At 52.7% G+C, this 27,897-nt stretch overlaps 1 protein-coding gene across 9 annotated transcripts in view; it reads left to right on the top strand.

The window, feature by feature from the left end:
* Positions 1–27,897, top strand: part of RREB1 (ras responsive element binding protein 1) — a 164,003-nt gene that overhangs the window by 82,295 nt on the left and 53,811 nt on the right. For 8 of the 9 annotated variants that reach the window (XM_060403789.1, XM_042237046.2, XM_060403788.1 and 5 more), the window contains exons 2-4: positions 20,364–20,479; positions 24,021–24,143; positions 24,714–24,926. In XM_060403789.1, the coding sequence (XP_060259772.1) occupies positions 24,756–24,926 (171 nt within the window). In that variant the 5' untranslated portion in view covers positions 20,364–20,479; positions 24,021–24,143; positions 24,714–24,755. Of the gene's footprint in view, positions 1–20,363; positions 23,420–24,020; positions 24,144–24,713; positions 24,927–27,897 lie in introns of those variants that run through there. The other variant, XM_060403790.1, reaches the window with a different exon arrangement.

The raw sequence follows: 27,897 nt of genomic DNA, 5'->3' as shown, positions 1-27,897 counted from the left end.
GCTTAGGCCTGAAGCATAGAACACAAGGAGTCAAGTGGTCCTCAAAGTGTGAGGCTCAGAGTGGCAGCATCACCTGGGAGCTTGTTGGAAACACAGATGGTTAGGCCCCACCCCAGACCTTCCAGTGAGAAACCAGAGGTGGGGCCCAGATCTGTTCCAGTGAGCTCTCGGGAAGCATGTTAACATTTGAGAAGCACGGCCCTGGATGAACGGGATGTCTTCGGGGCCTGGGCTGCTAGTTAGCAGATCAGCCCTGAAGTCCTGATGCGCACGGGGGAATTGGTGCTCTCCTCCCCAGACTGTGTGTATTTTTCTATGTTTTTGGCCCACACATGCAGGATCTTAGTTCCCTGACCAGGGATTGAACCCATGCCCCATGCCCCATGCATTGGGAGCGCAGAGTCTTTCAACCACTGAACCACCAGGGAAGTCTTCAGACTCTGTTTAAGCACTTTCCCAGGGTAACTCCTCTGTCTCGCAGCAGCCACGTGAAATAGGTGTTACTGTCGTCTCAAGAAAACTGAGGCCAACAGAGGTCCTGCAGCTGAGGGTGGTTCCGCCACAGCAGGCAAGTGGAAGGGGCCGGATTTGAACCTGGGCAGCGTGGCTCCCAAGTCCGCTTCTTCACCAGCCCCTGTGCTGTCCTGCTTGCTGGCCACCCCGCGGCCGTTTTGTCGCCGTCTCTTGGGCTGGCGGCATGAGCAGGAAGCGTGGTATGTCGGTTTCAGAGCACACCGCGCGGAGCCCCCCGCAGCAGCTTCGTTCGTGCCAGGGCTGGGGGTGCACGGAGTAGCGGCCAGGAGTAGCGGGGGAGACGTCTGCTCGGAGTGAGGCGGTGCCATCGCACCAGGGAGTGCGCTCTTCAGTCAGCCCGTGTGTCAGCTCTGGGCTGGGATCAACCCCTGTTCCCAGCTAGGGCCTGACTCCATGAGGGGGTCTGAAGACGCTATCTGAGTTTGCATAGGGAAGTATGTTTTTTTCTTCAAAGAAAATGGATAAGAGGGTTCTCTTTCCACTTGGGAAATTCAGGTCAAGTTAGATGCGATCCAGTCTTTTGAATTTTGACCCGATTGACACAGATTTTCTGAATGGCGCTTAGGAGGAGCTTCTGGGCGGTTCCGTTTCCTTGCACCCTTGTCAGGTTTTTTATGATTAGCTGCATGGTCGTTCTTCCCGATGGGTCTGTTGTGTGTTGCTGCTGAAGTGTGCCCTGCCAGCCCCTGCTTTCTTTTCCCTTCTTGTCTCTTGGGCTCAGCAGCCTAGAAATGAGCGGACTCCTGCCCGGGATGGGATCAGTTTTGGCCGTAGGTAGAGGATAAAGATAGCATCACCCCTTTCGGTTTCCATGTTGGCTGAGAACAGCTGCAGCGCTTCGTATAGCTCTGAACATAACATCTCATTCCAGAGTCACTGAAGTTTTTAGTTTTCTGCAAGCCAGGGCTTAACCACGGGGTTTTCACATTCAGACTCAGTTGCTTGTTCAGTTGAGTAATTTAAGAGAACAGAGATGATGGCGGGGGAGGGAGGAGACCATTTGTGTGTTTCTCCAGAGAGCCAGGTCCTTCCTCTCGTTCATCACTTTCAGCAGTTTTAATTTGTTGAGGTGCTCTAGCAGGGGTGTAGATAATTGAAGTTAATCTTGAGTCAGGTCTAAACAAAAGAGAAAACTGACCTGAAAAAGAACAACTGAAGTCACACTAATTGAATCACTGGGCCCTGCATGCGGGTCTGCTGGGACCAGCTGACCTTGGGATGCAGTGCCCATGCTCAGGGTGGGCCGCATGCCTCTCAGGAATGGCTGACTCTCGGGTCCCCAACAGTTCCCGGCTGCATTCCACACCGAGGAGCATCTGGGTGAGAGTTGCAAAGTTCAGCCCTGGTGAAAAAAAACACCATGAAAGCCATTTGGAGTGGGTTGGGCGTTTGGAGGTTTCTCTCTCCCCTCGCAGACCTGGCGCCCTCGCTGTTTGTAGATGGCATACACTTGTTTACTGGTGAGGGGAGTAGCTGCTTGTGTGAATCAGGCATCTGCTGGAAGAAACGTAACAGGCTTGCTGCAAATAGCAGGAATGAAAGATGCAGCCCCTTGACATTTTCTCCCTTCCCCTTAGCCAGCTATCCAGAGTCAGAACAGAATGCTGGACTCACCCTGAGTAGCAGGAGCGGGCTCCAGAGGGCCCCTGGCCCCTCTCCTGGGCCCATTCTCGCGGTCACGTGGTTGTAAAGACCTAAGCTAAGAGCTCCCCCCCCCAGCCCTGTTCAGCCACTGTGCTCCCTGTCGCCGCTTCTCTGGGGTCCTTGCTCCTGGAGCTCCCAGTTCCCCTTTTCTCTTCCTCCTCCTTGCAGCGTATGGCCCACTGCCTGTGTTCTTGAGATTACTAATCGGCAGTGTCCGAGTGCCGCTTCGTGCTCGAGGTTAGGACCCTCCACCTCTGCGCCTCCTTCAGCTCCCCTGGTCTCTCTCTTCCGTAGGGTTCCACGCCCTGTCCTTGCTGACGCTTCCACACTCGTTCTCGCTCCTGGGGACCTCGTTCCTCCCAGCCCTGGTTCTGTTCCGTGTCCGTGGCTCAGAATGGCTGTTCTTCATGCCCCATCCTGTACCTTCTCATCTCTGAATCTCAGCCCAGCCGGCTCAGGCCTCCCTCCTCTGTGCAGGGCGGATCACACCTGCGCTCCTGAGCCCTGATTTCTCACTCTGGTACCAAGACCCTCCCTTCTCACCCACTCCATTTCTTCACTTGCCAAGTGTCTAAAAAATAAGTGAGCCCAACCCCTTTAACAGTTGAAAACTTCTTCCAGGAAGTTTGAGCCTGTGACCAGAGTGACTTCCTGCTCAGCTCCCTCTGCTCGGCAGCGTGTTCCAGGCGGCCTCCAGGTCTCTGCAGTTCTTTGAAAGGCATTCAGGTTTATCTTTCCCTCTCTGTTCCCTTTGTTCCCATTTCCAGTCTGGTCTCCCTCCCCTGCGGTCCCATGCCGTGTTCAAACAGGTTTCCTTAAAACTCTGACCTCATCATCTCGTGCACGCCCCAAGCCCACACCCCTGCTGCCCCGGCCCAGCGGCCCTCGCTCCCTGTGACCGGCCCTCGTACCCTGTGCGGGCAGGACCCAGCTCCCCGCCTTCTTGTGGTCCTTTCTGGGTATCAGCTCCCCGATCCTCTCTGCCACCTTGGACACTCCTCCACTTAGACAAGCCAGTGGTTTTTCTGGACTTACAATGAGGATTGTGTAGGCAGCCCTGAGCTCTCTTACCTTCTCAGGGTCTCTGCTTTGTTCTGCTCATCCAGGTGCTAAGCTCCGGAGCGCCTCTTCTCCCCTCCCCCCACTATCGCCCCATCTGCCCTCGCCGGTCTCATAGCAGACGGATAGTTACTAATTGAGGGAACAATCATCAGGCAATATTTATGGGCCTTAGGTGGAGTAGTTTTTCCCGCCACCTTTTGAAGGGAGATTGCAGGTCTCATTTGTTTATTTTTACAGACAGGTTTTTTTTTTTTAACCTCTGACAGCTTGAAGGCCAGAAAAAAATTGGTTAGTTTTCACCTTCAAAGGAGACATAAGAAAACAAGGACCAAGCCAGCACCACTCCCCCCACCCCCCACCACAACCACCTTTTAATCACACTCACCATGATCACTTTCCCCTGGTTGTGACTCTCGAATTTTGCAGCTGATATAATCCTCCCTTTTATAGCCAATTTATTTTATTATGCATTGCAGTTCAAGCAAGTACTACATAGAGGGAATCGGTTTTAATTCTTGGTTCCTATTTAAAAGGCTCACTAATGCCCCCATTACCTTTTGTTAATTGCAAAACAAACATCCTCCAGAAGACCACCCTCTATTCTGGTACTCCTTTGAGATTCCCAGGAATTGCTAGTACTTGGGCCATATTTACACCTGTACGTGGATCTTAGAACAAACCTCCTCGGTGCCTTTGATGGTCTAGAGTTGGTGAGAATAGGCACCATCTTAACCTAACGGCATCAGGAAACTAACTTGGTTCCATCGGTTATTTCTGGAATCACAGAAACAGAACAAAACCACGTAAACACAGTGACGCAGAGAGGGCTCACAAAGACCTCTCCCCCCTCCTTTCTGGAGGGTGAATTCTGTCCCAGAATTTAACTGTTCATAGCAAGCATTAGGAGCGTGTGGGGGAAGTTGACGTCACTAACTTTCACTGAGTTGTTGTCGTGTATCAGACACTATTTGAAGTGAATTGCATGGTTCCATCTCGTCTTCAGAGGAAAAAGGAAGGTTTGAAAATTCGGTCAAATTTATGGACTCTTCCCTGTGCTGGCCCCAAATGATACCACATCAGGTTTACATAGTTTCAAAGGCATGAGTCTTGCACCTGCCTGTAGAGTGGGGCTCATCCACCTGAGCACATCACCCCTACTAGGTGGCCCATAATGGGCCTGGATTTTTAGGATAAACTAAACAAAAGCCTACTGTGTGCCGGGCCCTTGGCTTCAATTAAAGATACGTTAGAAGGGAGAAAGAGAGGGAACAGTTTCACGTCTTAAAAAGAGTGCAGTTGGATTTCTTTCTTTCTTGCAGTTGGATTTCTTTCTTTCTTGTATCAAAAAAAATATATATATATAAATCAAATTTACAGTGACATTAAATTATACTTTTATTTATTTTACTTTTATTTTTAAAGACTCACTCTAGTCCCATGACATGTCTCATTTCAGGTTGCCTCTTCCAGACTTTATCTGTGAATGTAACATAGAATGCCTGAATGTCCTAGGTTGCTTTTTAACCTCGGTCTAACTCACCAACGTTTCCCCGTGTTTTCAGATGTTGACCTTGACGTGTGAGGTGGGGCCAGGCCTGAGCAGGTTTAGGGTGGATGGGGCAGGGAGCTGGTGACGCACCTGGAAGAAGTCAGCCTGGCTTAGGAGATGTCCTTCTCTTGTTGGTTTCATGGGTTGTTTCCCTTTGTACATTGAAGCTCTGATAAACCGTGGGGAGAATGAAGAATCATAGTAAAAAAGTAAATTACTTTTGGGGTCAGCTCACTGCCCTCCCATGCCTGACAGTTAAAACCATACATGATCCATCTTTATTCTTGTTTTAGGGCTTGAAAGGGCTTCTCTGGTGGCTCAGATGGTAAGGAATCCACCTGTGATCCAATGCAAGAGACCCAGGTGTCAGAGACCCAGGAAGATCCCCTGGAGGAGGGCATGGCAACCCATCCAGTATTCTTGCCTGGAGAATCCCATGGACAGAGGAGCCTGGCGGGCTGCAGTCCATGGGGTTGCAAAGAGTCAGACATGACTGAGTGATTTCACTCAGGGCTTGAAAACCCTGGGAAGCAAATGAATTAAGGACTCCAATCCAGTAACTCAGGCTTACTGGAGAAAAAGAGTACCATAGACCTACACTGTCCCGTGCAACCGCCCGCCAGCCACACGTGGCCTTTTGAATTTAACTGAAGTGAATACTTACAGTTTAGTCTCTTGGTCACATTAGCCTCATGTCATGTGCTCATGGGCCTCGCGTGGCTCAAGGCTAAGAGACTAGACGGCAAAAAAGGTTCTTTTCATCTTCAGACAGCGCTGCTCTAGACCATACCCATTCAGTATAGCGTTCTACCCAGCACCTCACGTGCGTCTTGCAGGCTAGGCTCTTGGAAAGAGGGAGGATGGGTCTTGTCGGTCTCTTGTTTTACATTTGTTAGAGTGTTGTGTAGACTTGTAATGTGTAAGGGAAGGCTTTTGAAGCGCTCCTTCCCATGCCAGCAGCCGATTGGACAATGAAAGCCTGCGCGTGCGCAGCTGCATGTGTTAGCTATGCCGTTCCCCACAACTGGTCCAGCTTCCTGTGCCTGGCGGCACCCCCTTCCTTCCCGCCTCCCGTCCTTGCTCACCTCCCCCAGAACCTTCTCCTTTTTTCCATCTGCTCCTTTCTGGCTAGGGACAGTCTTTGGTTTTCTTTTAAACAGAAGCCCTTGCTTGGTCCTGCTGCTCAGTAACCAGTCCCTTCCTGCTGCATGCTCTTTGTTATCTCCTGTGCTGGGAATTGCTCCTGCGTGAAGCTGACTGCTGTGTGGCTGCTCCCTGACCTTCGCCCTCACTCCCCATGGTCAGGCTGGTCCCTCGGTGATGTTTTCCTGGCACCCCCCACCCCCATTCCTCAGGTCGTCCCTAGACTGCATTGCAGTAGCTTCCTGACTGGGTTATATGCTCTGATCATCAATTTTTAAAACTGCTGCCAAGAGTTTTTGAAAATATAGTTACGATTATTTCATCCCAAAGGTTGCTCTCTTTTTTTGTTTTTAAGAAGAGGGGTGGGGTCTTCAGTGGGTTCCCACAGCCACAGGGTAAAGTTCACCGCTGTGAGCGGAGCTGTGACCCCTGCGTGGTTGTGCTCACCCTCCGCGCTTCCTCTTTTGCACAGTGGGCTGGTGCAGCCCCAGGACTCCCAAGGGTTTTGTTTGCCGGGGCAGAGACTGAAGGCAGAGCTTTGGCAGTTACACAGGGGATTGCCATTTTTTTCTTATGCCAAGTAAGGGCATTAAAAAAAACTGTCTGAACCATCTACTGTCTTTATCATTTCCTCTTAAAAGAGGGCATTTTAACCTAAAAAAAAAACCACACACACACATTCAAGCATTGTGAGAATCTTAGTAAATGGTCTGGCTTTCCGCATTTTGCTGGGGAAGCGTGGAAACGTGGGCCTATAGGGGCTGGTGCCTCCACTGCTCCTCTGGGGTCTCCGTGCTCTTCCCTCGTGTGTTTCCTTCTAACTGGAACGCCCTGTCTTCTGGAAGCTGGATCTTTCTACATGCTCAGGGTTGCTTTTGCCCCACTGCCCTCACACTTGATGACTTACCACTGGAGAGCCCTGCAGCCTTCAAAGGTTTTGGCTCCTAATCCATTTTCCCTGGGATGCAAATGGGTCTCTTTGAGTCTTGTCTGCTCCTGTCTCCCCACTCTCGGGGGTTCTGACACCTGGAAGCTGAGTAGACTAACGTGTGAGACTGAACATCATTCCATCTCTGGGTTTCACAACGAGACCCAATCTTGCCCTACATCTTGGGCACAAAAATAGTATGGAGCATCTAACCCTTTTTAACCCCCACAAGGACACGCATTTTCTGTGCGCTCGGCCAGGCCTTGGCTCTGAAGGCAGCAAGAATGGGCCTGGAACTCCCAACTGTGGAAAACTGAAAACCTGTTTGGTGACTGAGGGCGTAGTAATAATTGTGAGAGTTTTAAGGCCTGACGACTCTGATGGATTAATGTGTCCCTTTGTTTTCTCTTTCTTCAAGCTAAAAAAATTACAACATTTGCCTGGTTGTCAGTGAGAATGATATTTGACTGTACATTTGAGTTGCACGGAATGTGTGACTGGCACCATTTGCACGGTACTTTGAAAATCTCGGTGTAAGGCCGGCGGGACTAGAATTACTTTGTATATCTGTCTTCCAAACTCTGGTCCCATTACAGGGCTCTTGGCTGATAGAGTGAAAAAAGTCGTTGCCACAATTAGTAGGTGCTTGTGGATGAAGCCTTTGAAAGGGTTATACTTTGGCTCCAGCACAGCATTAGGAGTTAACTGCAAAGTATAATGAGACACTGAGGTCTCCCCCACACCCCCCCCCCCAACCTCCCCATCTTTCCTGTGAACAGCGTTTTCACTGCAGCCAGGTACCAAACTGTATAACCTGTTAGGACTTTCCCCCCCACCCCCCCACCCTTAGGAAAATTCTGTTTCCAGATTGGAAACCTGCCAAGATGTCCCTGGCCTCTCATACAGTTTTGGAAAAGTGTCAGTTACAATTCCGATCTGTTAAGTAACCAGGGGGCCACTCTCTTGAGTTACATTCTGACTTCTGCGTTTTCCTAGTGGGGCCGGCAGAGCATGAAACCGGGTTTGTGTGGACATGGGCATGCCTGGGTGCAGTGGACGACTGCGTTTCCCTTCCAGAGCTGTGATGAAGCATCTCCACGGAGCTTTGAAAAAGTTTCCTCAGGCATATTCAGGGAGCTCGGTAGATGCCGTTGTTTCGCAAGTTTTCTGTTTTCTTTGTCTGTACAGGTTGTTCCTGCCTTCACGGCTGGGAGGAAATTGAGGATGTGGAGCGCTTGCCGTTTGGCCGTGGGGCTGGCTCCTGTCCTCAGTCGGGCCAGTGACCCGACCCAGTCCTCTGGCAACAGGAGAGGGGCCCACCGGGCGCAGCGTGGCCGCTCCGGTCTCTGTAGACGTTTTTACTCGTGGTATCTAGCCTCAAAAAAGACCCTGAAAGTGCCGGCTCCCTTGTGGAGGCAACTTAGCCCTTAGTCCTCGTGGGCAGGGGTCTGGGGTCGGGGTTTAATGCGTGACCGCGCCTGTGTCGCTCATTTGCCACCGTTTCCCCCACAGCCTGGCCTGTGTCACCGCTCCACCACCTCTCCCACCCAGCCCTCTCACCTCCGAGCCTGGGAGGAGCTGGGGGGTTGTTTGCTTCCTAGGTTAGGAAGTGTTTTCTTTTGTTCTTAATTGGCTCTGGAAGGATTCCTCATATCCCAGAAAGGAATTCTGGGGGACCGGTTCAAACATCTGATCTTATCGTCCCCAGAACCTGTTCACTTCACACATGCTGGTGTAACGCCAAGAAAGTGGAAGTCCTGGCCTTGAACTCAGGGAGCCGGGGCCCTCTGTGTGTTGTGGAGGGTGCACGCCCTGTGGTCGTCCCACCCTGGAAGTGGCACACAGCCCCACATCCGCCTTCACTCAAAGGGGCGGAGTTTGGGCCCAGATAATTCACGGGAACTCTCCGGGCATGAAGCAGGTGGAAGTCTTTGGAGACCAGGCCTGGGAACACCCAGGCGTCCTGGCAGACTTGAGTCTTCCAGGCAAGTGAGGCCTGGGAAGGCCGTCAGAGGCCACGGCATGTCCTCGCTCTGCAGAGGAGAGGTCTGGGTGTCCCAGGGTGCCTGCTTATTAACGCAGGGAAGCACGTGGCGTGCTGCCTGCGTTCCAGTGATTAAGGGATGTTATTAAATGCTCCTGAATTATTTTAATAATAGCAGTGTAAACGCAGACATTAACTGGAGCTACTGTAGCTGACTTCTGGGCTTTCTGGACTTGGATGAAGAGAGGCCCTTAGTTTAGCTGTGGACAGAAAGCACATGTGTGTGTGAGCCTGGGAAGCAAGTTCTCCTTGGAAGTGGCCACCTCTCCCACTCGCAGGCCCAGGGAGGGCTAGGCCCCCATGCTCGGAGGCTTTTAAAGCTGGAACTGAAATGGATGTTGGGTGGGTGTTGCTCGGCACGGTTCCAGGGTTTCGAAGGCCGGCCATACTTTGAACAAGTTAAACAGCCCCTCTCTGCAAGCGGCAGGAAGCTCAGTGCTGGCTTCGTGCTGTTGCACGGGCAGGTCAGCGGGAGATAAAAGGCCGCGACTGTTGAGGCGAGTCCCCTCCTATCGCTGGCTGGCAGACTGTGGAGGGGAGATAAAAGGGGGGAGCAGGGAGGTTCTTTCTGAGCAGCATGAGGGGGCCTTTATCACAGGCATGCAAGTCGAGCCAGGGGTGTGCGGGAGACCCTTAGCTGCACGCTCGCACGCATGCTAGCTCTCCGGGAGGACCCCGGCAGGGTTTCCCAAACACATGCGATCAGGTCTGTGTCGCGGGAACACCGGCAGAGGCCGGGCTTTTTCAGCCACAGCAGTCCTACAGAGTGTGGGTAACAATCACGTCAGTTTAAGTTAAGAGGGCATCAGCCGGCGTTTCCCAGCGGAGGAGTGGGTCCCACAGGAGGGACCAGGCCTGAGCAGACCGCGGACCCTCAGGGGGCACCCGAGGCCGCGGCGTGCCCTTGACTTCTTGCTGTTCTCTGGGGCAGCCAGGTTCTCAGCCAGGGCATAGAGCCGACGGGAGGGGCCCTGGTGTCGATCCCCCGTTTGAGGTGTCCCTTCCTGCCCCGTGTCACTTTGGGGAGAGCTAAGGGCTTGCAGGGGGGTACTGGCTTTCTCAGGATGGGGCTTGTGAAGTGTGGCCCCCACCTTGAAGAGCCGGGGCCTGGGCAGCGTGAGCTCAGGCAGATGCAGAGAAGGACGTGCTTTCGGCCCGTGGTGACTGGCTCAGACCAACAAGGCCAGGGGTTTGGCCCTCGGTGTTGCTTCAGTCAGACACCCCAGGAAGTGCAGTTGTTGTGAACTAATCACCCTCCTGGCTGTGGGGAGAAGCACCAAGACGGTCTGCGAGCCTCAGGCTTCCTCCAGCACTGGCTGGCCCACCACGGCCTGACTCCCCAGCCGCCTCTGCCCAGCAGCTCCTTGAACCTGGGGGCTGGAGGATGGAGACCGCACCCCAGAGTCCCCTCTCCTGCCAGGAGCCGCTTTGGGGTTGCCTCAGTTTGCGTGAAGAAACACCATTTGCTTGCTAGTGTCTTTGGTTGGCTGGCCTGTGATAAACACATATGAGCTTCATATATCTCAAGAGTGTTTGTTTTTCTTCCTAGACAGAGTAGTGAATAATTCTCTTAGAGGCAAAGTAGAAGGGAGAATGGCCGCCCGTGAGGATGCCCGGCAGGCAGCCCTCCGAACCGCTGGGTGCCAGCTCCGTGGCTGGAGTCATTCTCAGCTGACGGCTTGTAACGTCCTTCAGCCACTGTGGGATGAGGACCCCAGCTGACTGGCGGGCCGCCGGCGGGCAGGAGAGGGAGCTGTGACCTCCACTGCCCCTGAGCATTTCCAGCCGCACTTGCATCTTCCACAAAGTCACTGGGGTCTTCTAAGGGGCGTCGTGCTGAGCACCGCCCCCCCCCCCGCCCCCGAATTCTGGGAATGTGCAGTCAGACTCGGGGTTAACCACCTGCCCTGGCGCTCAGCTCGCCTCCAGCTCCTTCCCCCTCAAGGGAGAAGCGGAGAATCCTGTTTCTGAAGCTTGACCCTTTACCGAGCCTGTGGGAGAGGAGCGCCCAGCTCAGGGCCTGTGAAAGAGTTGCAGGATATTGCCTAAAACTCCCTGCAAACTGCTTCTGAACTTTACCCCAGCTTCCTCCCCGGGGCTGTAAATGCGACTGAAGGCACCGAGCCCCTGTCAGAGGAGTGTCCAGAGCAGCCCAGGCGCTCCCGCCCAGCTGCTGAGAGGCGGGCGAGCAGCAGGCTGGGCTGCAGCTGCCCCGAGGCCAGGCGCTCCAGCCGCCTGAGGAGAGGCAGCACAGGGTGGGCAGAGCCAGTCGCAGACTTCCCCGATTAAGCATATGTGAGGCCGGCCAGGATTTGTTTCAGCAGCGACCTGAAGCCGGAGGCGTTTTATTTCCTGCTGGCCACACAGCCCCGCGAGCTGGCAGCAGCTGTTCCACTCCTAATTGTGGATGGGGTTGCATTTGTGATAAGCTAAATTATATTTATATTTCATTGTTACACTTAGGGGCTGGAACAGAATTTTTTTTTTTAAAGATCAGCACACTGGGCCTTGCCCGCCAAGTGTTGGCAATCCAAGAGGGCATGGCCGCCATAGGTGGTGGAGGGGCTGGGGAGGGCCAGCCCCAAGCCGAGCTAGCCTGGAATGTCGGGGGTGCCGTCAGCAGCTCACAGGAGGTGCTGTGCTGTTTGTGAAGTGTTTCAGTTAATATTCCTCTGACCGATTTCTGTGAAGTACGGAGGGCTTGTATCACCAGCTGCGTTTTCCAGCTGAGGGGACTGTAGCTCAGGGAGTAGAAGTTGCTCCGCTTGTGGCAGGCCGTGTCCAGTGCAGGCTGGGGGCCGCCCAGCGCGCACTATTTGGGCTGTTGTGCACCCTTCTGTGACTCACAGTGGGATGAAGAGGGCGCTGTCCTCTTGGAAGCACTGAATCTGGAAGTCAGAAGGCTCATCTGACTTGGTCTCCCCCCTCACCGCCCCGCAGGACAGCGTTGTGGTTAGCCACCCTCTGTTGATTACTTCCAGAGACCGCAAGCTCATTACTTTACGGGGCCTCGTTCCATCTGTGGGCAGCTCTGGCTGTTCAGAACCCTGGTATAAAGGATGATGGCATTCCAACCAGCTCTTCAGTGCCTCCCACCGAGACTGAGTTCCTATCGTGGTGGACACAGAGGTCAAGTGTGCCTCTCCTGCGTGCCAGGCCTTCAGGTGTCTCCACTTCCTTCAGCCATTCTCCCCCTTCACTGGGTTTCCCAGTACTCTAGTTTGCTAATCGCCGTCTCCAAATGATCTTTCCATGATGCTTTTTTGTGGCATCAGAAAGTGCCAGAATTTCAGAGTCAGACAACTGGTCTAGAATCCTGGCCCCGTCCCTGATACAGCTTGGGGAAGGATCAAATGTATACAAAGCACCTTCCCTGGTTTCTGGCCCGGAGTTTATGCCCCAGTAGATAGTGTTCTTGTTGCTCAGTTGCGAAGTCACTAAGACTCTTTGCGACCCCATGGTCTGCCCCACGCCAGGCTTTCCTGTCCTTCACTGTCTCCCAGAGTTTGCTCAAATTCATGTCCATTGAGTCCGTGAGGCTATCTAACCATCTCATCCTCTGCGGCCCTCTTCCTTTGCCTTCAATCTTTCCCAGCATCGGAGTCTTTCCCAGTGAGTCAGCTCTTCATATCAGGTGGCCAAAGTATTGGAGCTTCAGCTTCAGCATCAGTCCTTCCAGTGAATATTCAGGGTTGATTTCCTTTAGGATTGACTGGTTTGATCTCCTTGAAGTCCAAGGGACTCTTCCAGCACCACAGTTCAAAAGCATCAAGCCTTTGGCTCTCAGCCTTCTTTATGATCCAACTGTCACGTCTGTACATGACTACTGGAAGAACCGCAGCTTAGACTGTGGGCCTTTGTCGGGCATATGATGTCTTTGCTTCTCAGTATGCCGTCCAGGTTTGTCGTAGCTTTCCTTTCAAGCAGTGTGCATGTGCGCTCCCTTAGTTGTGTCTGAGGTTGTTGATGTATCTCCTGGCAATCTAGATTCCAGCTTGTGATTCATCCATCCAGCATTTCTCATGATGTACTCTGCATATAAGTTAAATAGGGTGACAGTATACAGTCTTGTCTTAGTCCTTTCCTAATTTTGAACCAGTCAGTTGTTCCATATAAGGTTCTAACTGTTGCTTCTTGATTTGCATACAGCTCTCTCAGGAGGCAGGTCAGGTAGTCTGGTATTCCCATCTCTTTAAAAATTTTCCAGTTTGTTGTGATCCACAGAGTCAAAGTTTTTCTCATAATCAGTGAAGCAGATGTTTTTCTGGAATTCCCTTGTTTTCTCTTATGATCCAACAGATGTTGACAAGTCTGATCCTCTGCCTTTTCTAAATCCAGCTTGAACATCTGGAGGTTCTCAGCTCCTGCACTACTGAAGCCTGGCTTGAAGGCTTTTGACCATAACCCTCCTAGCATGTGAAATGAGCATGGTTGTCTGGCAGTTTGAACGTTCTTTGGCATTGCCTTTCTTGGGGATTGGAATGCAAACTGATCCTTTCCAGTCCTTTGGCCACTGCTCAGTTTTCCAGATTTGCTGACATACTGAGTGCGGCACTTTAACAGCGTCATCTTTTAGGATTTGAAACAGCTCAGCTGGAATTCCATCGCCTCTCCTAGCTTTGTAGTAATGCTTCCTAAAGTGAAACTGAAGTCGCTCAGTCCTGTCCAACTCTTTGCAACCCCATGGACTGTACCTGCCAGGCTCCTCCATCTATGGAATTTATAAAACAGAAAAGAAAGCTATTGCTAAAAGAGAAAATAGGATTTTAGTCAGAGTATGTCACAAGCCTGATGTTTATCCAATGACCTGTGTTTCACAAGATCCCTTGTCTAATAACTATGGGGTATTATCTATTGCCTGTTTTCAAACCCCAAGGAATGTACCATGGCTCTTCTGTACACGGGAGTCTCTAGGCAAGAATAGTGGAGTGGGTTGCCATTTCCTTCTCCAATGCTTCTTAAGGCCTTCTTGATTTCACGCTCCGGGATGTCTGGTTCTGGGTGAAGGACCGCACCATCATGGTTGTCTGGGTCATTAAGACCTTTTTTTATGGCTCTTCTGTATTTTCTTGCTGCTTGTTCTATTAGATCCTTAGCAAAAAGCATCCCTGTTGCCTCAGATGGTGAAGAATCTGCCTGCGATGCGGGAGACCTAGGTTCAGTCCCTGGGTTGGAAAGATCCCTTGGAGAAGGAAATGGTAACCCACTCCAGTATTCTTGCCTAGAGACTCCCGTGTACAGAAGAGCCGTGGTACATTCCATGAGGTTTGAAAACAGACAATAGATAATACCCCATAGTTATTAGACAAGGGATCCTGTGAAACACAGGTCATTGGATAAGCACTAGGCTTGTGACATACTCTGACTAAAATCCTATTTTCTCTTTTAGCAATAGCTTTCTTTTCTGTTTTATAAATTCCTCAGCCAAAGTAACTTGTGGAGACCTCTCCCCACCCTTCCTGATAAGCAGATCTAAGAGTGGTGGGTGGGGTAGAGGCTCCTAAACCTTATCCCCTGCAGGCACTCTTGTGAGCAGTCTCCTGCCTTAGGGAAGACCCTGCCATGCCCTGCCCCAGGGGTAGGTGAGCATGTCCTGCTGCTCAGCCCGAGGGCTCCCCCACCTCCCTTCTCAGCAGCTTCCTTGTGGAGCAGAGAGCCATACAGGTTTCTGCCAGGTTGGGCAAGAAGGTGATGAAATACTAGATCCTGGAGGCCAGGAAAAGACTGGCTCACCTGGGGAGAGGGACAGCTGTGCCCGAGGGTCGCCAGGCCCCTCCCCACAGAGAGGCCCCTGGGAGGGGGCGCTGGCCGGGAGGGGGCGCTGGCCACGCGGTGGCGGGGTCACGTCGGCTCTGGAAGCAGTGAGAGCATCCTGCACTTGGGCGGTGGGGGTGCACAGGAGAGGAGCCCACTCCTCACAGGAAAGGCCCCAAGGAGGGATGCGGGAGGCACGTGGGTCCCACAGCTCCTTCCAGCGGGGACCAGGACATCTCCCCGCCTTCCCCGCGGTTCATATGTTAAGTAGTGAATTTACTCAGGCTCACGTAGATAGGTTTGGTGAGCAGAACCCAGTCTCCCCAGCCAACACGCCTCCTTGCTGACAGTGTGTGTAATGTCGCAATTAGAATATCCAAGTGGTTTTTATTTTTTAAAGAGAGACTGTCCCTGTCCCTTAAGGCTCTCTTTCCTGCCACATTATCCTGAGAATTAAAGTGTCTCTTGACATGAAGACAGTACACCTTCTTCCTGAAAGGTAGCATCACAGTCTGTGTTAACCCTGGGCTCCATGAGGGCCCCGATACCTGGGCAGGAAGGGGCAGGCACTCCAGGCTCTGGGGACAATGTCCATTCCATTTGCCTCCCTCCACTGTGGGGTCCCATTAAGAGAGAACCTGCTGGAGATGTGAGCTTGTTCTGAGGCTGGGAGAGCTGTGAGGTTGCCCCCCCCCCCCCAACCCCGACCCCTGCCAGGAGTGTCAGAGAAGGGAGGGACCTGGGGGGACCTCGGCGGTATCCAAGCTGGAAATGGAGATGGCTCCCAGCTCCTTGGAAGGAGGCTTTCCAGGGGCACACAGGTTGGTGGAGGCTGTAGCCTTTGAGGGTCTGTGAGTGGTTCTGCCTTCTGTGCACTGCAGGCTGCCCTGCCCTGCCCGACGCTCACATCCAACTTGTCCCCTGCTCCTGCGGAAGCTAAAAGAGGCCCTGCATATACCGACCCCTGATCCCTGTCCTCTCGCCCTTATTTTTATTAATTTTTTTAAACAGAGTCATATGTGACTCTGCGACCCCATGGACTGTTGCCTGCCAGGCTTCTCTGTCCATGGGATTCTTCAGGAAAGAATACTGGAGTGGGTTGACATTCCCTTCTCTAGGGGGAATCTTCTCGACCCAGAGATCAAACCTAGGGCTCCTGCACTCCAGGCAGATTCTTTACCGTCTGAGCCACCAGGGAAGCCCCCCAAATTCGTTGTGGTAAATAAAGCTAAAGTTAGAACTGGGATCTGAGTCTGCTCCAGAGCCTTGAGTTTTGCTCCCAGGAGTATGATAAACGAGGGCCTTCCTCCAGGTCATCATAGAAGGAGCGTTTTTCAGGGAGATCCTTCGCCTTTCTTCTAGAATCTGTGTGAAGCACTGGTTCTCAAAGCTGGACTGAACCCCCTGGGAGCCAGTACACAGGGTCCAGGGCAGTGCCCAGGCCTAGAAACCTGCCTGCCTTCTTTCAGTTTAACTGAGATGCAGTTGACACACAGTGTTGTGTGGATTTAAGGTGGACAGGGTCGTGATCGACTCACATGAATTGGGCATCTGCCTTTCCAAGCAGGGTCTGTGAGGCTGCTGGACGGGAGGCCTCCCTGGTGGCTGTGCTGGAGGGAGGGTCAGGAGCTCAGAGGCTGGAGGAGACTGCGGTTTCCTCCCCGGGGCGCTGCTGCTGGTTTGGTCTGTGCGGTTCTCACTCTGCCGTCTGCGCTCACCGCCTCCTGCACCCCCCCCCCCCAGCACTTCCTCCACGCGTGAGCTCTTGGTGGTTGGATCAGTGGGACCTAGCCTCCCAGACAGGGTTGGGCTGTTGGGGTTTCAGGAGCCTGGTGGCATCCTTCCAGTCTCCTGCTTGGAGAAGCAGGGTGCAGACTGTGGACCCCCGTGTCTGCGCAGCAGGGTGGGGTGTGGGTCCAGTCCTGCAGCCAAGGATGAAGGTGGGAGCGCAGGGTGCCTTCTTCTTGCCTAGAAACGGGCGGAAGTGGGAGGTCGGGCGCTGAGCCGCTCGGAGGGGCAGGGATGACTCAGAGACAGTTGTTAGAAGCCGGAGAATGTGACTGCAGGAACGCATCTGGGCTCTCAGGCCTGCGCCAGGCGTCGGGGGTGTGGCCAGGAGACGCTGAGCCGGTGGAGAGTCTGGGTTCGCTTCGCTCCCCCACCATGGTTTTGGGGGGCTGCCCAGTGGACTCAGCCTCACGGGGCTGCTGTTAAGAGGGTTAAATGAGATGATGCGCTCAGCGTGTGGCGAGCAGTGTTCAGAGACTGTTCGCCGCATAAGTCCCCGTTCTAGTCTCTCAGTGTTGCAGGAGTCGAGTTTGGAGCTGAGAATCTTCCATCGCTGGGGATCAGGGAGGCTTGCGGTTGCAGCGGCCCCTGAAGGATGGGGTTGAGGGAGGAAACTGAGCCGAGTGGGGCCCAGTGGGCAGGAAGACCCAGAGGGAAGCTGGCAGAGCATGGGGCGCTGTGAGGGCGGGTCCCAGCCCTCCATTAGGAGGAGACGCGTCGTGGGGGCAGAGCTCAGGGGACAGCTGGGGCGGGGGGTGGAGAGGGGGCAGGCCGCGTCCCCTCACGTCCAGCTCTGCTCTCTGGATCGCGGCCTGTGCCACAGGGTGCTTCTGCTCGCCTCCCCATGAGCCCCCCACCCCCACCCCGGGAGGATGCAGGGCTGGCTGGGGCGGCTCGTGGTGCCCTTCCGCACCAGGCGTGCGCCGGTCCACTGCGAGGCTCTACGTGACACTCCGCGGCTCCGTTTGCTCCATTTGACCCAAGCCCAGGCCGGCGAGGGGGAGGGGCCGTGCACGGGTTGCCGCCCTACCCAAGGCACACACCGAACCCTTAGCCAAGAAACACATCAACTTCCTGGAACTCGGAGCAGTCATCACAGCTGTCAGCCTTCAGAGCACACGCAAAGCTGTCCCGGTTAGAGGAGACGGTTTTGCCCCGAGCTCTCTCTTCTACAGGCACGGCCTTGGTGCGCAGCTCGCCTGGTTGGGTTTCATCCCAGCGTAGCCAAGACTTCCTGCGTCAGCCCATCCTGAAAGAGATGTCCTTGCTGCTGGTTAAGCCCCATTGTAGCCCAGAGCACTTTAGTATCTGAACTCCTCTAAAGTCACACTCATTTAGCCCATCCAGGTTCCATTCTGGGTCTGCCCAAACCGGCTATTCCCACCAGGGGATCGGCCATCGCCGGTATCTGGATGAGCAGCGACCTGGCCGCTGCGGTCAAGCTCCCCGGCGCCTGGTCTCGGCTCCCGCTGTCATCCTTGGCATGCAAGCCTCCCCCATCTCTCCTGGGGGCCTCAGGACAGATTGTAGATCTCTGCGTCGAGAGCCCTGCGGGCTTGTGCAGGCTGGGAGCCTTGCTTCTGGACCATCTTCCCTTTCATCTCTCATCTTTCCTGTGCTATCTCTTTGGACCTGGAGACAGGGTCCTTAATCTCCTCTTTCTGGCTGAGCATAGCAGGGTCCCTTATCTCCTCGGGGGCTGGGGCCTGCCCGTCCCTCCCCGCAGTCCCAGCGTGGACCTCTACCCGCTCCACGCCACCCTGCCTCCCTGGGGTCTGATCTGGGCAGAGCCTGTGTGGGGATGCGATCTGGAAATGCAGGCTCCCCCAGAGCCGGGGACCCACCTCCAGCTTCCTGGATTCCTGTCTCTAGGTACGGTCTCTCCTGGTGGGTCTTTCCCCCCCACTCCCCCCCACCCACTGTTTTTTTTGAGGCGGTGGTGATAGTAAGACGTATCTTGAATTTCCTTCCAAGGACTGTCCTGTACTTTTCCACTCTCTGAATTGTGTGAGTCCCTTAGGCCTGGTGGAACTCAAAACAAACAGGGCAGTGACTCCTGTTAGTCAGCTTAATCACGCTCTTGATATTCAGATCATTTACATCCAAGACCAGAGGCAGGGACTTCCAGGGTCACGTCTGTGAGGCTGGGCTCTCCTCTCCTTGGTTCCCCTGAGTGGATGGAAGAGGGTACTTGGTGGGCTTTTAAAGCATCATTTTTAAGTGAGGGGAAGGAGAGGGTCCATATTTTAATGGGAATCTTAGTTATATTCTGGACAGTTTCAACTCCAGAGACTTGTCTCTCTGACGTACGTTTTTATTCATTATGTGAAAAACTATAGTTCAAACTACAATTGGAAATCTTGGCAGTTTCTAGGGGAAAAAAACCACGGAGCTATTCTTCTCCAGATTTTCTTTCTGATAATATTTGCCATTAATAAAAATGAGTAACAATATAGGGAAACTTTGCTTGCTTTTTTTTTTTTTTTTAACAGTTTGTAATTTCACCTTTAGGCAACTTTAAATGTAGATGGGTGGGGATAATTTGTTCGTTTCTGAAACCTCATGGGTCTTAATTCATAAATATCAAGTGAAACCAAGATTCTTATCCTGCTTATTCAGGATGAGTTTCTGGGGTCCCTGATCCTTTTGATACTGAAGGAAAATGTTGGGTATGGGGGTATGTCCTTTTATGTGTAGAAGGGCCCATAATTTTCATCAGCTCCTCAAGGAGGGTCTTGCTCACAAGAAACACGGAGACAATTACTGGGATAGTAATAAGGGTTCCTCCGAGTTTACCAGGGCCAGGGGGAGGTCTCTGGTCTTTCAGGGGCTATCCCTGTGAGTTACTCCTTGCTTCTTTGACATTTTATTCAAATTCTGAAGACCTTTTCAAAAGAGAAAGGCACAAAGAAAAACTATGGGGCCCTGAAGCAGTGGAGTGTAGAGAGAGAAGCTGATGTGGTGTCAGAAATCATTGAGCATCTGCTTCTGACCTGCCGCGGACCGGTCCAGCGGGAGCCTGCCCGCCTTAGGTGCTTAGTAACCGTGTGGACAATGCGAGTGAGATTCAGGGTGATAACTGGGCGTGTGACGTGCCTGGCAGCTTTTCTGCAGGCGCTCTGCAGGGTTTAATAGAAGCGTATCGAGCGAACGTTTCTCCAGCGCTTGTTCGCGTGGCTGCTGCTTCCCTCCTTTGCCCGGTTTTGCCCTCTTCAGAGGCTGTTTCAGAGACAGAATGTGCTGGCTGGGTACCTCTGGGAAAGGTTACGTTCCAGGTTTCTCTAACTTCCTAGAGGGCCAGACACAGCTTTCTCTCGGATCAGGGGTCTGAGACCCCTGGTGGCACCCCCGCGAGCTGACTTTCTCAGACCCTCAAAGGGTGTGTGTGGTTTGCGTTTTCTGTGGCTCCCTTACAGAGAAGGAAAGATGCGCTTTAGGACACTTTCTCCATCGCGCAGGGAAAGGTGTGACGGGCACTCCTTTACGTTAAGCGGCTGTTGAGTTCTGTGTTTCCCTCTCAGTTCCCTTCTTTTCTCCTCCTGTTTCTGACAGCACCGAGTGCTTGCTGTCTTTTCTTCTCCGCCTTGAAACTGGCCATCCATCCTCGCCTTCTGCCAGCACGCCAGTAAGGTGCCCAGAGCTCCCCTTGGCGCCATTCCCACGTGGTGTCGCCTGTGATGTTGTCGGGATGTGCTTTAGGGGTTCCGTCTCTCCAGGTCACACTTGATTCCAGTCGCTCTTGCTCACATGGAGTTGACCTCATTGCTGGGAGCGTGCTTAGAAACACGGGGAGGGGAGGGGAACGCCATGGCCCTTAGCTGGTGGCTCCCAGTGGTGCAAGTGCAGAACGTGGTGCAGGGCCAGGACCCCCTGTGCCGTGGACCCCCTCCTCATGCCCCTGCTTCTTGTTCCTGTAGGTTGCTGCGCTCTGCTCCAGAGGCGGTGGCTTTGAGGCGTGACCCTGCCCACGCTCCGCCCCGCCAGCACCAGCTCCTCAGCAAGGAGGGCCCGCTTGAGAAGACGAATAAGACAGGTCAGTCTAACTTGATTGACTTTCCTTGAGTCACAGTAACTTAGAGTGTTGTCTTCCTTCATGTCCCCACATCCCCTTGGAGTGCTCCACCCTCTGCTTGGGGTCCTCCTGAGGCTTTGATGCAACACCACAGACAAGCTCTCGCTGTGGACTGCGGGGTTTTCCCTGGGCTCGTGGCCTGGGGCGTGGGATGAGGAGTCCTGGAAAGGGTGCCGGGGCCCTGGCTCACAGGAAGCCGTGCTGCAGGCACCCCTGTCCCCTGCTTCTCCTTTGCCAGCCCCAGATTTGGACTCTGTGTTCAAAACTGGAAGACCAGTCCAGTCCACTTGGCCGTGCCACAGGGATTTCCTTTTGTGTCTGTGACTTGGGGATCTCACCTGGGTTCCCAGTCCTCTCTGGTCTCAGATACAGGAGATGATGCTAGAATGGGGTCAGTGATTTTTATTTTGTTCATGATGACTAATATTATTATTTTTATTTACAGTAATAGAACAGATTTATAGATCAGTGTCAGGGAGCAGAGTGAAAATATTAGGACTGTAAATATTTATGAAGAAAAATGTGCCTTGTAAATGGACCTTAAACTGTTAATCCTTCTTTTCATCCCTTGAGATTGAGAATCAGAAGGTGTAGGTTGGTCAGTTGGGTCATTGCTCTAATGTGGTCCAGGGTCAGGGGTGGGCAGGAAGGACTAATTCTAGCCGCTGGCTTCTGGTCAAATGAGTGGATAAATGCACCTTAATATTACGGTGGATTTGTTTTTTCTAACTGGGAACAATGAGCCACATTGTCTTACACCAGGTCCCTTCTATTCTTCCTGTTCCATCCTCCCCGAAAGAGAAGTCACCCATAAGACACAAGCACACACCCGGAGGAAAATCTCAGAAAAGATTTTCTATGCAGGCTGGCTCGGGTGCTTCTGAAAGGGCTGCCAAGGATGAGTCCACTGGCCGTTTTCTTTTCAAACAGTGTAACTAGGAGTTTCATTTTGTTAATTGCACTTTCCGATCAGAGATGAGAAGAGTCTCTACTACTGTTTACTTACATTTGAACTAGGAAAAGGAAGTAAATGTCGGTGATCTCGGCGTCATCACTGGGCAGGGTCACACTTCACACTTTATCCCAAAGGAGGAAGTAAATTTAGCAAATGTCTTCCTGTCCAGACAAAGTGGGAAACAGCACATTTGCCTGCCTTTTCTCGTTTTCCAGTTGGGATGTAAGCGCTTGCAGCTTTCAGCCCGTAGGTTGGTGAGCGGTTGTGACTGTTGCTGGGTTTTCTATACTTAGGGCATTTACACAGTTTTCAGGGAGGGTTTCTTTGCCATCTTGGTGATTGTGACAGAAATTCTTACCAGGACTTTACCTCTTCTTGGTGAATATATTTGCGCTGATTTTCTTGTTGACTGGTTTCCCTTCTATCCCATTTTCTTTCCCTTCTCAGTGAGAGATGTAGACCATGTTGTTTGTAACTTCTAATTTCATGTTAATGTGTAAGGTGCTTGCTTAAATCTATTCCTGGTCTGAAACACTCAACCACATTTTTCTTCTCTAAGTGCCATAATAGGACAAAAGCAAGGCCATCGAAACTATCCCACTATAAACGGTAGGAAGGTTGAGATAATTTTTACTGACGTAATATAATTACAGTAAAGAAGACTCCTAGTCATTTTATGATTTGATGGATATTAAAACCATGGTGGGGGCAGGGGGCCTTCCCTGGTGGTCCAGTGGCTGAGACTTCGCACTTACAAAGCGAGGGACCTGAGTTCGATCCCTGGTCGGGGAATTAGATCCCACGTGCTGCAACTCAGACCCAGCACAGCCAAATAAATAAGTATTTTAAAAAATAAACCTCTAGGCAATATATATTTAAAAGAATGAGAGGGCTTTAGTATAGAAGGTGCCCCTTACATGAATCTAGGAAATAATTGTTCACTGACTGGATTACAATTCTAGGGAACTGATGATACTTTCGTTAGAAATCCTTTAAAGAAAGAAAATGAGGTATGTGCATGTATACTTCCGTGTGCGTACATGTGTTGAATGTTTTTTTAGCATTCAAAGGGATTTCCCAAATGAACTTTCAAAGACAGTCAGAATGGGAATTTCGAAGCGCAGTTTTTAAAAAGTTTAAATGGTCTTCCATGTGGGAGAAGCTTCATGGAAAGAAAGCAGCATTGGGGTTGAGGGGCTTGTCTTGTTTTTTTGTACCGAGGTTTCCTTTCGCTCTTTTAATGTGGAAGACACAAGGGTGAGGCTGGGTCAGGGGTCTAAACAGTTGTCTGTTTGGCAGTTAGTGCTTTTACTTACCATTTGGCAAACCATTGGTTCGTATCTTCAAAATGTCTGGGGCTTCCCAGGTGGGGCTGGTGGTAAAGAATCCTCCTGCCAGTGCAGGAGACACAAGAGACGCAGCTTCCATCCCTGGGTCAGGAAGATCCCCTGGAGGAGGGCACGACAACCCACTCCAGTATTCTTGCCTGGAGGATCCCATGGACAGAGGAGCCTGGGGCGCTATAGTCCATGGGGTCGGAAAGAGTCGGACACGACCGAAGCAACTTAGCGCGCACACACACGTGCTCTTCAAAGTGTCTGCTAACAAGGAAGGCAGATTTTGTCTCTTGACAAGGAGAGTGTTACTGCTGAGGTTCTCTTTGGCTCTTGGGTAAGAGCTTGGGGCTTCTCAGCTGATGGCCCACCAGTTGTGTGAAGCCGTCAGATGGCTGTGTCCCCAGCCTTCCCTGCTCTGCCGCCAGTCACCTTCGTGGCTGCTCTGGGAGTCTCCATTTGTCCCACCCTACCTGGGTCACTTCTCCTAGAGGTGCGGAAGGGGAACCACAGGAAGTCATGTTCTCCCCAGGGCTGCTCCTGAGATAATGAGCTGGATCTCTGAGGCAGTTGTGGACTTGCAGAATTTAATGCACACTGGAGGACAACAGGGTACGTGGCCAGAGAAAATCTTCCCAGATACAATAAGGGAGATGGGTTACCTGGAGACTTAACTTCCGATAGCCAATAGTACTTGTGTGGAAGAAGCGTGGCTAGAGGAGGCCTGGAGGAGTGAAGCTGGGCTAGTCCAGGGGCTGTGTTCCCTGCAGCCATCCTTCCGGATTACCAGGTCTTCTTAAGGTCTGACCTGTTCCCTCCTAGACACTGAGTCTTTAGCGGATTCCTTCCCTGCCTTATCTTTGGCCAGTTTTAGGAGGAGGCGGGACACAGGTCAAGAGGGAGTCTGAGACTCCTTGTGGGGAACAAGGGTAGAGTGTGAAAGAAAGTTCGCTGTATGTGGACAAATGTGAGCTTCAGAAAATAAAATACCCCAGAATCGTTTTGGCTGTTGGGAGTGAGGGCGACGGCGCTGCAGGAAACATCAGTTAAGAGTGAGAGACGACCACAGAATGTGGTTTTGGAAGAAAAAGAGGACTCAGACACCTCCTCCCGTGCGGTTCCCTGCAGTCTGGTGAGTGCAGCAGTCTGAGACTACAGCAAACGTGGTTTCCGTTTTTCCTTCTGAACCTTTCTGCCCTCGCTTCCCTTCCAGTGTCAACGAGAGATACGAAGAGAAGAGAGACAGGAGCCCCTCAGCCTTGCTGCCTCTGCCGCACACACAACCCCTGCAGCAGATGAGGCGCTCCTAGCGCACCAGCCGGGGCGGAGGATGGAGGTGACTGCCAGTGCGGGCGGGGTTTTCCTTCCTTCCATTTTCTGGGGGAAGGTGTATTACGTCTTCATGCGTTTTAAGAAACAGCGTTTTTTATGTTGATTTGAAATTTGGTTGTAACGTTGGGTGGTAGTGTGGCTTCTCAGTTGTCTTACACACTTTGGACTCCCCCATTAAAATCAGGTATTTCGGCCTGGAGTTAGGTGAGCGCCAAGGTTTCTCACCTTTCATCGTTGGGTCTAGAACACGTGCACAGTCGTGAGTAGGCTGTTAGGAGGCCACTGGCCAGATGGGCCCTCCCGGCCTTACTGACTGTTGGAGCCTTTCCCACTTTGCCTCGTGAAAGATTAGCAAAGAAAGAGGACCTGCCTTGGGTCACCTCGTCGGTGGCCCATACTCAGAAAGGAGCAAGGCAGTCAGTTTAGTGTGACAGCGCTTGGTTGAGATGAAAGCTTCAGTCATATGGGCCCGCGAGTCAGCTTGAACTGAAGGGGAGGTAGCCGCGGCCCCTGCCACCTGCCTGACAGATGCCTCAACTTCCCAGCGATCACATCAGCAGTTTCTCACTTTCAGTTCCGTGGCCGAGGCTTCCTAGAAGCTTAAACCCTTGTCCCAATGACGTCAAGCTCACCCATTGGCCTGGAGGGTTCAGACTTGTCTTCCATCAACACCATGATGTCAGCAGTCATGAGTGTGGGGAAGGTCGCCGAGAATGGCGGGAGCCCCCAGAGCGTCAAGTCCCCCACGAAGCCTCCGGGACCAAATCGGATCGGCCGAAGGAACCAGGTAAGCATCTGTGCGCCTGTGGTGGCTTCCGTGAGAGCACTGGGGGAGGGATGTCCCCTTGCGCCCCAGCTCCCTGAGCCAGAACCTTGGACGAGGTTTGAACGGCACAGCCGCACCCAGAGGCCATGATCCCTTTTCAGGTGCTAATTGCCTGTAACTTAGCAATTAGGTTTCCATTCGCAGAGAAGGTTTTCTGTGCTGAGGTGTCAGTGTTGGTGAGAGCACCGCCCTGCCCTGTGACCTTGTGACTTGATTTGAACCCAAGCTTTCTTGATTCAGATGGTAAAGAATCTGCCTGCAATGGAGGACATCCGGGTTTGATCCCTGAGTCAGGAAGATCTCCTGGAGAAGGGAATGGCAACCCACCCCAGTATTCTTCCCTGGGAAATCCCACAGAGGAACTTAGTGAGCTACAGCCCATGTGTCCAGTCACAAGGGTTGGACACGACTGAGCGACTCACACACACACACACACACACACACACGCTTTCTTCACTGTATACACACACACACACGCGCGCGCGTGCTTTCTTCACTGTACAGGAGAGGCAGAGAGCTCCACTTGCTCCTCTCCTGTGGTGTGGTTCCTTTCTTCACTCACATAGCTGCTTAATTGGTTTTACGATGCCTCCTCCTTGATTTTTTAAGTGTCTGCAGCACAGGTACCCAATGAGTCCTCGCTCTGCTGGACTGCTCTCCAGCTTTCCAGCCTTGACAAGGCACGCAACTGGGTGTCCAAGGATCCCCCTCGGGATGCCATGTATTCCTCTTGAGTTTTCAGAGATCACCGCGGTGGGCAGGGGCATAGGACGACAGGGATGTTATGGAAGGCCGTGTCTCCTCCCTTGGGAAATAAGATGCATCTTAGTGTCCACATGGCGCACTTGAGAAAGTATTGCTGTCCTGCAGCTGCATTCGCGACAGTGCCCGAGGAGCTAGGTGGCTATTCCCCTCTCTGCTCTGCGCCCACATGGTGTGGATGTCCTTTGCTTCCCTGACTCGGTGGAGTCCCACCACACCCTTGGGAGAAGGCAGCCTTCTGACTTTGTCTGGAGACCAGGGATGGGCAGGAAGGTAAACCTGTTGGGCTTTTGTGAGTTAGTTTTCTTTTTTATATTAATAATCCCAAAGTGACTGTCCTCATGCAGAACTGTCTGAGCACAGTCCTTCCAGCCCAGCGCGATGGTCCCCTACCTATACGCTATAGAAGTCCAGCGTGAGTCACGGCCCGGTACAGGGTGCCCTCCAGAAAGAGTCCCAGCCTCACATCCCTCCAGCGACCGAGGCGGGTCCATTTCTCCAGCTTGTCCTCAAGGCTGAAGATTCGGAGTTAAATGATGCTGTTGGGTGGGGGCATTGATACTTTTTCTCTCTTTTTTTCCTTTTCTCCTCGTGCCTCTCTTCCTGTGGGTACCTGAGAAAATTCTCAGCCTGTTTGACTGTGGCCTGAGCCAAGAAGGAGCTCTGGGAAGAAAAGGTTTATTTCCAGTCTCACGTGACTGTCCATCCATCCATCCATCCCCCCATCCATCCATCCCCCCATTTCACAATGTCTGCCCCCACCCTTCCTTCCAGCCAGGCACTGTGTGCCAGGTGCCAGCTCTTTCTGAGAGAGCCCAGCACGGCCCAGCAGAGGCCGAGCTGGCCCGAGTCCAGGCTCGGTCCCGTCCCAGGGACTCAGAGAGTAGGTAGAGCCGTGGAGGGGCCTGCGGCCTTCCGTCCGCACGTGGGGCGTGCAGGGGACTCCACAGGGGCGCCTGGCCGTTCGTCCCCCGCCTCCTGTGTCCTCTGGGGCTCCTCAGGGCACCGGCTTAGGCTTTTGAAAGGAGATCTGGGCGAGAGGCAGGATGGGGAGGATAGCGCGTTAGAAAAACCCAGCGTGGTCTCTACCGGGACGAACGGGAGTGCTGGAGGGCGCCCTGAGGAGCAGAGTTCCAGGGCAGATTAGCCACTGCCGGAAGCCAGCAAGGGTGCCAGATTGTTTCATTATGGAATGGTTAGTTATCACATTAGCTGCTAATGTTATCTGTCAGCTCGGGAAGCAAGCTCCCGCTACCAGCACAGCCGCAGTCTCTGGACTCGGGCCTCTCCAGCAGGGCTCTGCCGGCATCGTGGTGCTTCCCCTCCCATCTGCTTTGCTTTTAAAATTGCATCTGAGTCTGGAGACGCCTTCTCCCAGGCCATCATGGACGTCATGACTCTGCTGAGGGCTGCAGCACCCCGCTGCCCGCCTCCCAAAGGGGTCGGGCTCCAGTTCATGGCAGACCCCAGAGTCAATCCCTTCAGTCCCAGGGGCCACTCAGCGCCTCCGGTGTCTGCCTCAAGGGGCTCACAGGGTGATTTTATTTTTTATTTTTTTTTTTTAAAGGAATTTTCGTCCTCAAGAGGCTGGCTGCTTGGAGGGCCTGGTTTTTTACATTTATTTACGTCCTTCAGTGAATCTCTTAAAAAAAAATTCTTTTTGGACTTCCCTGGTAGTCCAGGGATTCAAACTCCACGCTTCCCCTGCAGGGAGCACGGGTTCGACCCTGTTGAGGGAAGTTCTGCATGCCACACAGTGGAACCCAGAAACAAACCACTTAAAATACATTTATCTGATTGGGTGTGCTGGATCTTAGCTGTGGCATGAAAGAGACCTTTTATCTTCATTGTAGCACCTGGGATCTAGCTCCCGGACCACGGATCACACCCAGGCCCGTGTGCTTGGGAGTGTGGAGTCAGACCCCCAGGGAAGAAGCCCCCAGAACTGCTTTTCAATACGCATTGTTGCTAATCTAATAATTTAACATAAACACCCCAGAGACCAGGTCTGGGCCAGCCCTGAGGCACCCCGCAGTGCCAGGCGAGGGCCCTCAGCCTGTTGTTCGTGCCTTCTGTCTGGTGGTTCTCGGCCAGCTGCATCCTGACCGGAGAACACCCCGCTCCCAGCGCGCACACCTTCTGCCTCTGGAAGGGGTAGAGGCGGATGATG

The sequence above is a fragment of the Ovis aries genome, chromosome 20, assembly GCF_016772045.2.
Source record: "Ovis aries strain OAR_USU_Benz2616 breed Rambouillet chromosome 20, ARS-UI_Ramb_v3.0, whole genome shotgun sequence".
Classification (NCBI taxonomy): domain Eukaryota; kingdom Metazoa; phylum Chordata; class Mammalia; order Artiodactyla; family Bovidae; genus Ovis; species Ovis aries.
Note: the sequence above shows the minus strand (reverse complement) of the source record. Positions and strands in the feature narration are given on the sequence as shown.